Source organism: Rissa tridactyla, chromosome 4, assembly GCF_028500815.1.
Source record: "Rissa tridactyla isolate bRisTri1 chromosome 4, bRisTri1.patW.cur.20221130, whole genome shotgun sequence".
Taxonomy (NCBI): Eukaryota; Metazoa; Chordata; class Aves; order Charadriiformes; family Laridae; genus Rissa; species Rissa tridactyla.
In genome coordinates this window covers 11,472,151-11,485,752 of record NC_071469.1, presented here as the reverse complement: position 1 = coordinate 11,485,752, position 13,602 = coordinate 11,472,151, and the positions used below count along the sequence as shown (strand labels likewise).

Below are 13,602 nucleotides of genomic sequence, written 5' to 3'. Positions count from 1 at the left end.
TCTCGCTCTCTGAAGTCCCTGACTCATTTCCATAGTAATTTCTCTCCACCAGTATCTGCAGTGTAATAATGTGGGTCTAGGAAATATCTATAGGTAAGAAATTATATCAGTTTCTTAATTCATATACTGGTAAGTAAATCACACCATCTTGCAGTTCACAGATTCATTTTATAGTTTAGCAATAATGACAGCCTGAAGTTAGAGGGCATTTGACTACCTTTAACACAAGAGGTTGCAAACTCCATGAGGTCAACAACTGCCTCTCATTCTTATGTAGGAATTCACCACCTAATTTCCTTAGGCATGACATACAAATTATAAGAACTCCTTGAAGACTTGAAGAAAAAGTGTCACTGCATGGATCACTAAGAATTGGTGATCAAAACCTAAACTGCCAATTTTCAAATTCCACTAATTTCACTTCTATTAGGTCACCTGGGTTTGTTGCTTTCTACCAGTGGGAGACCCTTAAAGAGCAAGACAACGTGCTGCTTGAGATGAGAGAAGTGGATAAGCAAGATTTCAACTAAGAATTTCGCTTTAGGTGAGCAGTCTATTTCCAGACAGATACACTGTTGTTTTTTTCTTTCTTAAGCAAGTAACAGTATGTGGCTTAGCAGATTGGAGATCCTGTACGTCTTTTAAGACTTTGCTGCAGTTAAGGTCTAAAGCTGCCCCTGCTGTGTTTTGCATGGAACATACAGTTTGGCATAGTTTAGCACGATGGGTTTGTCATGGTAGCATGCAAATACTATCCCTGCAGTCTTCACGGCAGCCACATCTCATGAACCTAGATCCTGGCAAATACTTCACAATGACTAAGGTATTTGCTGGATTTCACCTAAATCTCTTTGCCTAATATTTATGAACAAATTGTGGTTTCTTCTGTTGGTTCTAATGAACTATAAAAAGAGATCTGGTGGCCCTGTGTGCCAGCAATGTGCTTGCTGGAATATTCATGAAACACGGATGTACAAAATTACAGGCACAAGTGAAGGGCACAAGTGAAGCTTATTAAGAAAAAAATCATAATACTGATTTTTTTTCTAAAACTATCTCAACACGGCCAGATGTAAATGCACGTAAACTTGGCATGGTATTTATAAATAACTGATTGATGGAACAACATGTTATCAAAAGCATTAAATGCCAGGATGGTGTTCTCATCATACTGAAAAGTTTAAAACCCACTTTCTTTCCTTTGAAACTTCCCAAATAATTACTCTCCATGACTGTATGCAACATGTTATCTTTTGCCTTTCATGTATATTTTTCCTCATTGCATCTTAGTCTATCTTTTTTTGCTCCTTGATGTACAATAAATACGCTGTACTTCTTAAGGAGCTGGTCGGAAATACTCTGATACTTTTATGAAATTATGTTAATTTATTATTTGTTATATTATTTAAAGAGAAGCTTCTTATCCCAAAGAAGTTACAAGTTGAGTAGAAAGCATAGCTCTGCTTTAAATTCAAGCATAAGCATATGCTCAATCTTAAATTCACCTTGTGAGCTGGAAATAAATTTATCCTCAAGCGTGAGTTTTAGATGATGGTAGCAATGAAAATTTGAAGCCCTTCTACCTCTGATACCGATGCTTTCTGCTGTTATAATGTAGCCACATTGGGATGATCAGTCAACCCTGGGCTGTTTTACAGTGTCTGAAATCATAAGCGGCAAAGTCCTTAAGGGTGTATATACTTTCTTGTATGGGTATGGGATAAGAGATGTGGATGTACCAATGCCAGACAGGTATGGCTGTTCTTTCGCCTGCTCCCTGCATTGCCTCTCCCAGCAGCAGGGAGGTAGCCACTGACCACGGCCATGTGAAGAGGTGTGGGGCTTCGTGGTGAAATTCAAAAGCACTTTCCTGTAGGACAAGGCTGAAGGCAGCTCATAGTTCCCAGGCTCCTGGGGTGCCAGTGTCAGCCACCGCCTTACCTCACCTGAGGGAGCTGGTCCCTGGTGTGTCTTGCTCATGAGCACGTGCAGAAGCACCATGTCCTGCCTGAGCTCTTATCTCCAGGTCTTTTGGGGCACTCTCAGGAAAATCCCAATCAAGAAATAGATGTTAAACATCTGCAAAGTAACCCGTGTGGAAATGCCTTCTTTTCTAAGCAGGGTCTTTTAATGTGCTGCTAACTATTACTTGGGTGGGGTGAGCATGTTCAGCGGTTAACCACACGGAATTGGCAGGTCAGTAGAAGACTGACTGCAAATACTTAGAAAAATAAAGAGGGTAGACTTTGGTCTAGTTCTGGTCTTCCTGAAGTCAGTGAAGGGTGTTACTGTAGGCAATCACAGCAATAGTAGTAGGTTGTTAAAATATTTTTGAAAATTCCACTTCCATTCTTTAAATGATCGAGGCTAGGTCTAGTCAAAAGGCTAGACCAGAGGTACACCTAGGAGAAAAATGTTAGGAGAAAACCCCAAGACAAATAAATATTTATTGCATGGCCTTAACCAGCTTGGCTACCACAGTGCTCTTTCTTACTAGCCTAGACCATGGTCTGTATATTACATACCTTACCTCTTCCACCTCATTTGGGGAGTAAGACTCTGTTCATGATCATTCTGAGTCCTGTAGTAAAAGAAATAAAAACCAGGTGTGCATCGACAGATATACAGGTGAATAAGAATCATTTGAAGTATGTGGATTTAGCCTTCTTTTATTGCCTGGCAAAAGTATATATGTGATCAGGATGCAATTAATTTGAGCTACTGGTTGTCTCATCTGTAAGAACAAGGCGCTGACAGGGAGCACGGTGAGAGCTTTCGTGGTCTGCTCCAGATTTCTATACGCCAGATGCAGCGGGGCCAGCCTGAACGGCAGCTTGCTGACTACTGTGTCCCGTGCATGGGATCATGGAGCGTGATTGGGAAAGTATTCAATTATCAAATATAAAGCAGAGCAAAAAACCTAGCCAAACAAAAATCCCCATCGAATTTATATGCAGCTTTTATTTGTGGTTAAGATACTGTTTAAATAAGAGCTAGGCATTTAAAATCAGCATTCCTATATCTGCCATAACTTAGATGTTGTGCATATCTATATGGCCTTTTGTGCTGAGTGCAATATTAATTTAAGGTCCTATGTCCATATATATTCCCAGATCAAAAGAAAAAAAAAGTAGCATATGTAGTTCTAAATTTAAGATACAGGAAAAAAAAAAGATGTCGTAACTATCCTCAAAGAGAAACATCATAAGTGGAAAAATACTGCAATAATGTCATATCCAAGCAATTGCAAATAAATACTGGAAGAAACCCATAAAAAAACCCTAGTAAACTTCAGTCTGTCTGTGGCTTTAGCATTATTACTTAAAGCACACAGCATTTGTGTTTCCAGATCTGATAAAGCTGATTTTGAACACATTAATTTAAAATTCATTTTCTCCTTGCGATGTGAAATACCCATAGCTCATAAGGCTATTAAATAAGTAATATTGCATTTGTCATTAATTTATATATGCTGTGGGTAGTGAAATAGGAAAGAAAGATGCTGGGTTTTTTCAGCTATTTTGTGTGAGACTTGGCAAACGCATGTTGAATTCTGACTTTCATGTACTGCACAACCCAGCGCCCGTTACTGTTCGTGAGGTATCTGCCTTGTTCTTTGTGTCTTTAACACAAATGTAGTGGTACAGCAGCAAGCACACTTGTGTTTGTCAAAATGCTGTCTCTTCTGCTGTGCCCACAAAATCCTATATTGACATCTGTGTATAGTCATTTGTGTCCAAATGAGTTGGGTCATTGCTCTGTTTGTAAATGTCACAGATTCACATGCATATAAAAAAGGCCCTGATGTGTTCATTTCTCCTTCTTTTGAAAGTCTTTTACTATGTTCTTAAAAAATATTCAAAACTGCACATCTCCTGATGCACACACTGTGTGAGTAGCACCTTTGTAAAAGGAGAAAAATATGTGAAATTTGCACTGTTCTGTAGTCAACAGCCCTAAGACACAATTGGTGCTACAAGCCAGAGAGCAAACGTAAGGAAAGGAGAGACTGTGATAACGGCTTGGGCTCGTTCCTGCTTTTAACTGATGGCAGTATGGATGAATAAAGTTTTTCTCCAGGGCATATACTAACTGCGTGCAACAAATACACATTGATGTCTACCCCTCATCAGCTAACCAATGTTACCGCCTTGTAAAAACACAACAATTATTAGCCGATTTAGAAATATCCTCATGGTAATTTCATTTCACTTATTATGCCTAATGGATAGCTAGATATTTGCATGAAGTGTGTGTGGCTTTTTGCCTGAATTGTTAATCGAGTGATTAAGTGGTAAGTGAAAGTAGTGCATCCAGATGACATTAATGCTGTTCCAGTCCTGGGTGCCTCCTGAACCAGTCACAGCAAATTATCTGTTTTAAAGATACTCCTGTCTTAAGCTACTCATCTGGAAATCAAAGCAGGGTTGGTATAGACAATCTATCATGCTAGGTCACCTTTCTTTCTCACTGGTTTTTATACTGGTCTGACCACAACAGTTGGTTTCTTTTGTAGAAGTGGATATGACGATGCCCGCCGTTCTGACCACGCGTGGAGCCAAAACCCACAGGCAGAAGAGCTGCTTGCAAATTGTGCTCAAGACTGAAGTGTACATAGTAAGCTTGAATTGTAACTTGCATAAAACTATTTAGTGGCACTTTATTACTTCATTAGTTCTATCAGTGTTGACCACAGGGTGTAGAAATAGCTGCCTGCAGCTGTGACCCGCCGCCCCAGCCTTCCAGAGCCTTCACTTACAAATAGTTATGGATGAATTGAGCTGTCTGAGCCCTGGTCCTGCCTGTCTATACCTGTGTTTAACTTTTGGCACCCATGTTAACTAGTACTCTTCCGCACGTGGTCACCTACACTGGTGTGTTTGACCAACCAGCCTGCGTTAATGACTGGCTCCTCTGTGAGGCAGCAGAGGCAGATGGACCGTGGACGAGGTGATGTCCTGTGTCTCGGCATACAGCCGCCCGCCCAAAAAGCTGTGGCTCCCCCAGCTGGGAGGGGAACATGGCCTTCATACCACCCTGGGGCTGCAGCCCTCCTGGAAGCCCAGCTCCTGATGCCAGGCGTTCTCCTTCTCGGGGCTGCGTGAAACACCCTTTTCCTCAGCCTGAGGGACCAGACCCTGAGGGCAGGTGAAACAAGGACCCTCGGCCCATGGCTGAACCCCGTGAGAGGGGCAGGTAGGGGCGGCTGTTGGGATGAGGAGGGGGTTGTTGAGCGAGAAGAACAGGCATTGGGTGACCGTTGGGCTGAGGAGGCGGCCATGGGGCTGAGAAGGGGTGGCCGTTGGGCCACCATTTGGCTGAGGTGGGGGCCATCGCGCTGAGTGGGGGCTGACGGGCTGGGGGGGGGGGATTCTGTTGGGCGGCCATTGCGCTGAGGAGTGGGCCGTTGAGCAGGAAGAACGGGCAGTGGGTGACCCGTGGGCTGAGGACATGGCTGTTGGGCCACTTGGCAGAGGGGGACGTTTAGCTCAGGGTGGTCGTTGGGCTGTGGAGGAGGGGGGGCATTGGGCGACTGTTGGGCTGAGAAGGGGTGGCCGTTGGGCTGCCATTTGGCTGAGGAGGGGGGACGTTGAGCTGGGGGTAGGCGTTGGGCGGCCGTTGGGCTGGGGGGTGGGTGGCGTTGGGCGGCCATTGTGCTGAGGAGGGGGCCGTTGGGCTAACAGGGAGGGGGCGTCGGGCTGAGGAGGGGGCCGGCGGCGGGAACCGTGCGAGGGGAGCAGGCCCTCCCCGGCGGGCGCCGAGCGGGCGGAGGGCGGGCGGGAGGGAGGGAAGGAGCGGGAGAGTCGGGAGAGCGGAGCAGGAGCTGCCTCAAATGCTTGAAATAATTCCGCTTCCGTTCAGAGTTGGGAGCAGCCTCCCACGGCATTGGGGCCTCGGACCCGTCTCCTCCATCCCCGAACGGCGGCTGGGCCATCATGGCAACCTCCCCCCAGAAGTCCCCTTCTTCCCCCAAGTCCCCCACCCCTAAATCTCCCCCGTCGAGAAAGAAAGATGACTCTTTCCTGGGCAAGCTCGGCGGCACTCTGGCAAGGAGGAAAAAAGCCAAAGAAGGTAAAAATTACAGGTTTGAACGTTTCCTGGGAGTTACCTTAAAATGGGGGGGGTGGGGGTGGGGGGAAGAGGAGGAGACAGGGGGAGAGGAAAAGGCTCTGGGGAGTGGGAGGAAGGGGCTGACTGGGGAAGGACGTGCGGGGTGGGGTGGGCAGGCAGGCGGCGAGGGAGGAGCGCGCCGCCTCGTCCCCGCGGCTTCGGCGGGACCGGGCGGGGGCCGCGGCGCCTCTCCCCGCGGTGCCGCTCCCCGGTGCCTGCGCGCCACGGCTGGGAAACTCGGGAACGCGGGCGGGCGCCGGCCGGGAGACACCCCACCCACCGTCGCTGCCGCGGGGGTGGCTGTGCGCTGCGGCCGAGACGGGTCCGCCGCGCCGCGGCCCGGGCGGCGGCGGGAGGGGGGAAGCCGCGGAGGTCGGGCCGGGTGAGCGGTGCCCCTAGCGTGTGGGGTACTGCTGAGCTCGTACCGCGGGGTGGGGTCAGAGAGGCACAGGGCCGGACTGACAGGGGTGACCGGGCTGGGGAAGGGGAGCGTTTCCCCGCGGTAGGTGAAGCGCTCCGGGTGGCGAGGGCCGCGGCGGCCTGCCAGGCCTGCGGGCCTGAGCGCCTCGCAGCTCCGCGCAGCCGGCAGGGCCTGGGGCTTGTTCAGGTTGCGGACGCCGCACGCCTCGGCCGCGCCTCGCAGCCCGTCAGGAGTACTTGCCTATTAAGCTGTGGTGCAAAAAACCAAAAACTTGATGCTCAAATCCTCTTTGACTGGTAACTTGTTGCTTTATATTGGTGTACAGCATGGTCGATACACATTGCTCTGAGAAAACAGCGTAATGCACGCAACTGATTTAAATGTTTGTAATAGTAATCATTTCTCAAGGGCTTAACTGATTATTAAATCAAAATTTTAAACTGATTATTCTCATACTAAGCAAAAAACCTTTGTCTCATGACAGTGGAGCTTGGAAGAACACAGAGCATGTAAAACAGTCTGGTTCTTTGTCCATACATGTGACTAAATATCTACTCCCTACTGAATCAGCCTGTTTAAAATCCCATGAGACAGAGAATTGGAATTTAACCTCACTCACCCATCGTTTTGACAGCTGATGTTAATTTAAATATGATGCAAATAGAGCCAAAGTAACAGTCACTTCTAAACAGTTTTCCAAGCAACGTTCGTTGCTTGCAAGTGTGAAGAAGGGTATTACACTCAGCAGACCCTTCCTTCTGATGTGTACATGGCTAATGAAAGGCACCAGTATTTTAGCGTAGCAGATGAGGATGATATAACTTTGGTGAGTGTAGCCCCTCATTCTGTAAATACCACATCATCTTTCTGAGATGCATGGTCTTGCTTTTCAATCAGAATGCACGTTGCACGATTCTGCTCATATTATTTGGCTTTTTCTGGTCATTGCAGATGGCACAAAGTTGATGAAATAATGGCAGACTTTGTAAGTTACTCACTTTTGTTAATATTATTCTGTTAGGGTATTCATGAATATTACCAGCATTTAACTAGTGACAGTTTTCTGTGATGAGTCTATATTGTAGGTATGTTTAAAGATCTTTAATTTAGCGTATTTATACTAGATTTAGTATGTCCAGTATTATTATTAAAAAAGGCTGTTTTCCTTAGTGACAGATATTGTTAAGTCAGAAATCTCCAGCAAACTGTTTGAGGCAGCAGTTACTTTTATCCACAAATCTTGTAATCTTACAAAAAGATGTACTCTGTGAAATCATGTTTCTTCTTATTACTTCTATATCTGTATTAAATTTATTGACTAAAACCTGCACCCGCCATTTCATTACTTCATCATGTTGATACTTACCCTTTTAAAATTTTGGAGTAACATTAGTATTGTCCTTGTCCTTTGTGTTGGAAAAATCTTTTTTCACTTTGTGAGGAGTGTTACTTGCTGATGGAAGAAAAAGTATTTTATTAAATTCACCGTAACATTCTTCTTATGTCTGCATGTATTTGTCACATTTCTTTAGTGGAAGAACATAATAGTAGTGAGATTGATACTATACTATCTTCCTTGTTTGTTTGTTTCAGCAGATTCAGATGGCTTCAAAGCTGGTAAATCCTTATTGTGAAGCCTGTCCTCTTCATAGAATCGTAGAATGGTTTGGGTTGGAAGGGACTTTTAAAGGTCATCTAGTCCAACCACTCTGCAATGAGAAAGGACATCTTCAACTAGACCAGGCTGCTCAAAGCCCCATCCAACCTGACCTTGAATGTTTTCAGGGATGGGGCATCTACCACCTCTCTAGCAACCTGTTCCAGTGTTTCACCACCCTCATTGTAAAAAAATTTATTCCTTACATCTAGTCTATATCTACACTCTTTCAGTTTAAAACTGTTACCCACGTCCTACCCCACAGGCACTACTAAAAAGTCTGTCTCCATCTTTCCTGTAGGCCGCCTTTAAGTACTGAAAGGCTGAAGTAGGGCTGAGCAACCCCAACTCTTTCAGCTTGTCCTCATAGGAGAGGTGTTCCATCCCTCTGATCATTTTTGTGTCCTCCTCTGGACCTGCTCCAACAGGTCTGTGTTTTTCCTGTGCTAAGGACTCCAGAGCTGCAGGCAGTACTCCAGGCGGGGTCTCATGAGAGCAGAGTAGAGGGGCAAAATCACCTCCCTCAACCTGCTGGCCATGCTTCTTTTGATGTAGCTCAGGATACGGTTGGCTTTCTGGGCTGCAAGCGCACGTTGCTAGCTCATGTCCAGCTTGTCATCCACCAGTTACCCACAAGTCCTTCTTGGCAGGGCTTCTCTCAATCCCTTCATCCCCCAGCCTGTATTGATACCAGGGGTTGCCCCAAACCAGGTGTAGGACCTTGCACTTGGTCTTGTTGAACCTCATGAAATTCACATGGGTCCACTTGCTGAGCTTGCCCAGGTCCCTCTGGATGGCATCCCATCCCTCAGGCATGTCAGCTGAACCATTCAGCTTGGTGTCGTCTGCAAACTTGCTGAGGGTCCACTTGATCCCACTGTCTATGTCATCAATGAAGATATTGAACACTACTGGTCCCACTACAGACCTCTGAGGGACACCACTTGTCACTGATCTCCATCTGGACATTGAGCTGTTGACCACTATCCTCTGGATGTGACCATCCAACTAATTCCTCATCTGCTGAACAGTCCATCCATCAAATCCGTATCTCTCCAATTTAGAGAGAAGGATGTTGTGGGGGACCATGTCAAAGGCCTTACAGAAGTCCAGCTAGGTGACAACCGTTGCTCTTCCCTTGTCCACTGATGTAGTCACTCCATTGTAGAAGGCCACTAGGTTGGTCAGGCAGGACTTGCCCTTGGTGAAGCCATGCTGGCTGTCTCGAATCACCTCCCTGTCCTCCATGTGCCCTAGCATAGCCTGTTCCATGATCTTCCTGGGTACAGAGGTGAGGCTGACAAGTCAGTAGTTCCCAGGGTCCTCCTTTCTCCCCTTTTTAAAAATGGGTGCACTTTTCCCCTTTTTCCAGGCACCAGGGACTTCACCTGACTGCCATGACTTTTCAAATATCATGGAGAGCGGCTTGGCAACATCAGCCAGTTCCCTCAGGACTCTGGGATGCATCTTGTCAGGTCCCATAGACTTATGTATGTTCAGGTTTCTCAGGTGGTCACAAACCTGATCTTCTGTTACAATGGGAGGGACTTGGCTCCCCCAGTTGCTGCCTTGTGGTCCATCCACTCAAGAGGTGTGGGAAGAGAGACTGCCAGTGAAGACTGAGGCAAAAAAGTTGTTGAGTCTTCAGCCGTTGTTGCCAGTTTTACAGTCTTGCTCATCAGAGGGGTGCACTTCCTTTGATCTTCCTTTTCTGGCTGACATACCTGTAGAAGCCCTTCTTATTATTCTTTGCATCCCTTGCCAAGTTCAGCTCCAGCTGTGCCTTGGCCTTCCTGACCCCATCCCTACACAACCGGACAGCATCCCTGTATTCTTCCCAGGATACCTATCCCTGCTTCCACTGCCTGTGCATCTCTTTTTTGCCCTTTAGTTTGACCAGCAGGTCTTGATTTAGCCGTGCCGATCTCTTGCCTTCCTTTCCTGATTTCTTACACTTGGGGGCCAAGAGCTCTTGCGCTTTGTGGAAAGCATCCTTAAAGATCTGCCAGCTCTGTTCTGCTTCCTTGTTCCTGAGGGCAGTTTCCTAGGGGTCCTGTTGACTAACTCCTTGAAGAGCTGGAAGTTTGCTTTCTTAAATTTCAGGGTCCTGACTTGACTCTTTGCCTGACCCAATATCCCTCAGGACTGCAAACTCCACCAGTGCATGATCACTGAAGCCTAGGCTGCCTCCAGTCTTGATGTCACCGTTTAACTCACTTGTGTTGGCGACCATCCATTAGGTCCAGTATCACATCCCCTCTGGTAGGGTAGTGCTTAAGAAGTTATCCTTCATGCACTAGGGGAGTCTCCTGGATTGTCTACAGCTTGCTGTGCTACTTTTCCTAATCTTTCCTCCATTAGAAATAAATAAGGGTTTACAAACTCTTAATGAGTCACCTTGTTTATTGCAGGCTGTGATACACATGGGTTCCATCTTAAGTTGTGCTGCCACATTTTGTAGGGCTCCAGATGTGTTTGAAGTGTAGCTAGGAACTTCATATAGGAGGTCAGCTTGCTTCTTCATCTAGGCTCTGTTCTTTGATATTTATTTTTTTTTTCCTGCTTGAATTGACCTATCTAGTGGCAGGTCTCGTTCATAGGAGTGCACGTGGTTATTCAACTGTTGACACATGTGATGTATTAGAAAATGTTCAAGTATAAATTACAGGCATTTGAAAAAAATATGTTTCTTCTACTGGCCATGTTTAGACCTTCAACTTTTGTAAACTGGAATGGAGTACTCTTGGGTGGCACCTTTACTCTTCATTCATTCATATTTTTTTGTAGAACATCAGGATCTATTCTGTAGTCCAGATTATTAGTCTGATATCTACCCCATTTCGTTGTGAATGTTGATCTCTAATCATGTAAGGTCTCTAAGTACAATGAACTGTTAGTAACTCTTCAGAAATAATGCTGTGATTTTTTTCTGTGTGGGGTATTCATTTCCCCTTTTACTTAGTCTTGTGCTTTGTGATTTTAATATTCCAGTAGAGGAAGTCCATGTTCTGGATTTCACCTATGTCAGGATTTCTTCATGAGGCAACAGTTCTGGTTATTCCAATTTATTGTTGCATTTAACGTATGGGCAGTAGAACAAGTACTTTAATTTTAGGTGAATGTAGACTCTACAGAAGATGCCAGTCTCTTGATCAACTGAGTTATAGACCTGCCTAGAGCTACCGTGGCTTTTTTCGCAACCTGTGCACCGTCAGGGGCTACCAAGGGGCTGCTCCCCCCATACCTCTGTTTTGTTCCCTGCTGCAGCCTCTCTGCATTAAGCCAGACCATGCTCAGGGTGCACACCTGGAATCAAAAACTCAGGAGCATACCTGGGTCTTACAGTTTAGCAATAGGTCAAGAAAGTCTGTGGGACTTGGTGCTCTTACGATAAATAAGGGGCAACTGAAAATTTTGCTATCTTTCAATTGGTATAAGTTCTACTGTTACACAGAGGACAGAAACTTATTGATTTACTTTGGTATTTTACCACAAGGGCTAATAATTAGTGTTTTTAAATAATGCAGAAATGTTTTATCTGTTGTAGGGAATATGCTAATTACATTTTAGTACTATCTGTGTTATATATGTACTTAACTGTTGTAGATGATACATGATTATATGTATATGTTTTTTGTATTTATACCATGAACAGGCATTTTGATCATTGTCAAAATGATTTTTTTATATAGTGCACAATAAAGCCAGTGCCAAAATGCTCCAGAAAACGAAAATAAATTAGGATCTGAAGTGACATTACAGTGAAGAGTAATGTAGATTATTTATAAAGAGAGTAAAGTCTATCTAGTTTTAGATCTAGAAAAAGTAGTTTATAATACAATATAAAATGGATTTTCTGTAATAACATTAGTTTATATGCATAAGTATTTATAAAAATATATAGCAAGCCTTTCCTTACGAACTTCAAAGTTCTTGGCAATGGTAAGTATTCCACCAATGTTAGAGATGTGAACATTCTAGACAAGTGAAATGAATTCTCTAATATCACAGTACAAGTTGTTGACCAAAACAGAGAGAGTAACCCGAGATACTGTTACTTGTTATCCCACGTGATGTAAGCAGGGATTCATCATAGCTTAAGACATATGTTAATCTGGAAAATACATTGTCATTAATTATTAGAGAATATTTCATAAAATCTGAAATTTGGAGCTCGAATTTGCTAATGTCGTTATCTGTCACATAGGGTCTTAGCCTGGTTTTCGTTTACAGTATCTTATCACCATTGGTGTAATTTGAGGATGAGAACATTGTACTGTGGTCCTTCCTGTGAGAGCATGAGCAGCTGTGTCTTTAAATAGTATATACATTCTGTTAAGGTAATAAAAATTGCAAATGATTAAATATGTTTGGAATTCATTAACTTTTTATCTAATGAGAAAACTGTGAGAGAGTACTAGAATATTTGATCACCTGTTTACAACTGAACTGTTGTATGCCTGCCAAAATTATCTGCAGTTTAGAGTAAGATTCTGTCCCTTTCATTTCTGAAAAGCATTCAAAGACTGAGCCACCCTGTATATGCTACTGGCAGATTCCAGTCCTTATCTAGCGGGAGTTAAGATGCATGATGGAGCTCATCATATTAGCAAAACCCAACCGCAAATTAAAATTTATTGAAAGCTTCTTATAGTAGTCTGCATTGTGTACTAAACATATCTTTATACAAGTGCAAGGAAAGAACAGAATGACCTCTTTTTTTAGATGCAGGGGGGTGTGTTGTGTTATCTTATGAATTTTTCATGGTGGGTTCAGTAAGGTCATGTGTGATTGTCCTCCTTGAATTTTCCTGGCCTGGCAATTACAGACACAGAAATTTCACTCTTCCTAATAGCTTACCTTAGTGGAGAATCTTAAGAATTGGCCCCTGACATGCCAATAAATTTGTGACACATTTGGGACTGGAGAGTAAAGTTCAGAATTGCTTAAATTGCATAGGAGCAGATGGGAAACAGACAGCATGGACCCATGAATTTGGTAGAAAGCAATTACTGCTCATTGTACGGGCTCAGTCGGTTTCCCAATTGATATGACATCAATTTCAGTAATTTGACTGCTCTTCTGACTAGTTTATTTGGTGTTGATGGGCAGGGAAGGAATGAATTTTCTTCTAGCTTCCACTTATGGTATTTCTTCCTTTTCTATGTTTCCTTTTTATTTCATTTTGGTATCTGAGGTCACAGTGGGCTGTATTCTCTGTAATCCTAAGGGAAGAGTATGTTAACAGCGTAAAAAAATGTAGATTCTGCTGTTTCTTGATAATAACCTTCAATTTCTTAATCTTTATTTTGTTGCCATCATGCATTTCATAGAATAATACGAATTTAGAACAAATTAAAAATACAGATTAAGTGTAGGGTGATAAGAGCTGTTCAGGTGTTTTAAGTAAAAT

At 44.1% G+C, this 13,602-nt stretch overlaps 1 protein-coding gene across 2 annotated transcripts in view; it reads left to right on the top strand.

The window, feature by feature from the left end:
- The first annotated feature begins 5,817 nt into the window (after positions 1 to 5,817).
- Positions 5,818 to 13,602, top strand: part of PARVA (parvin alpha) — a 69,903-nt gene continuing 62,118 nt past the window's right edge. Inside the window, exon 1 of one of the 2 annotated variants that reach the window (XM_054200222.1) lies at positions 5,818 to 6,072. In XM_054200222.1, the coding sequence (XP_054056197.1) occupies positions 5,937 to 6,072 (136 nt within the window). In that variant the 5' untranslated portion in view covers positions 5,818 to 5,936. The remainder of the gene's footprint in view (positions 6,073 to 13,602) is intronic. The other variant, XM_054200221.1, reaches the window with a different exon arrangement.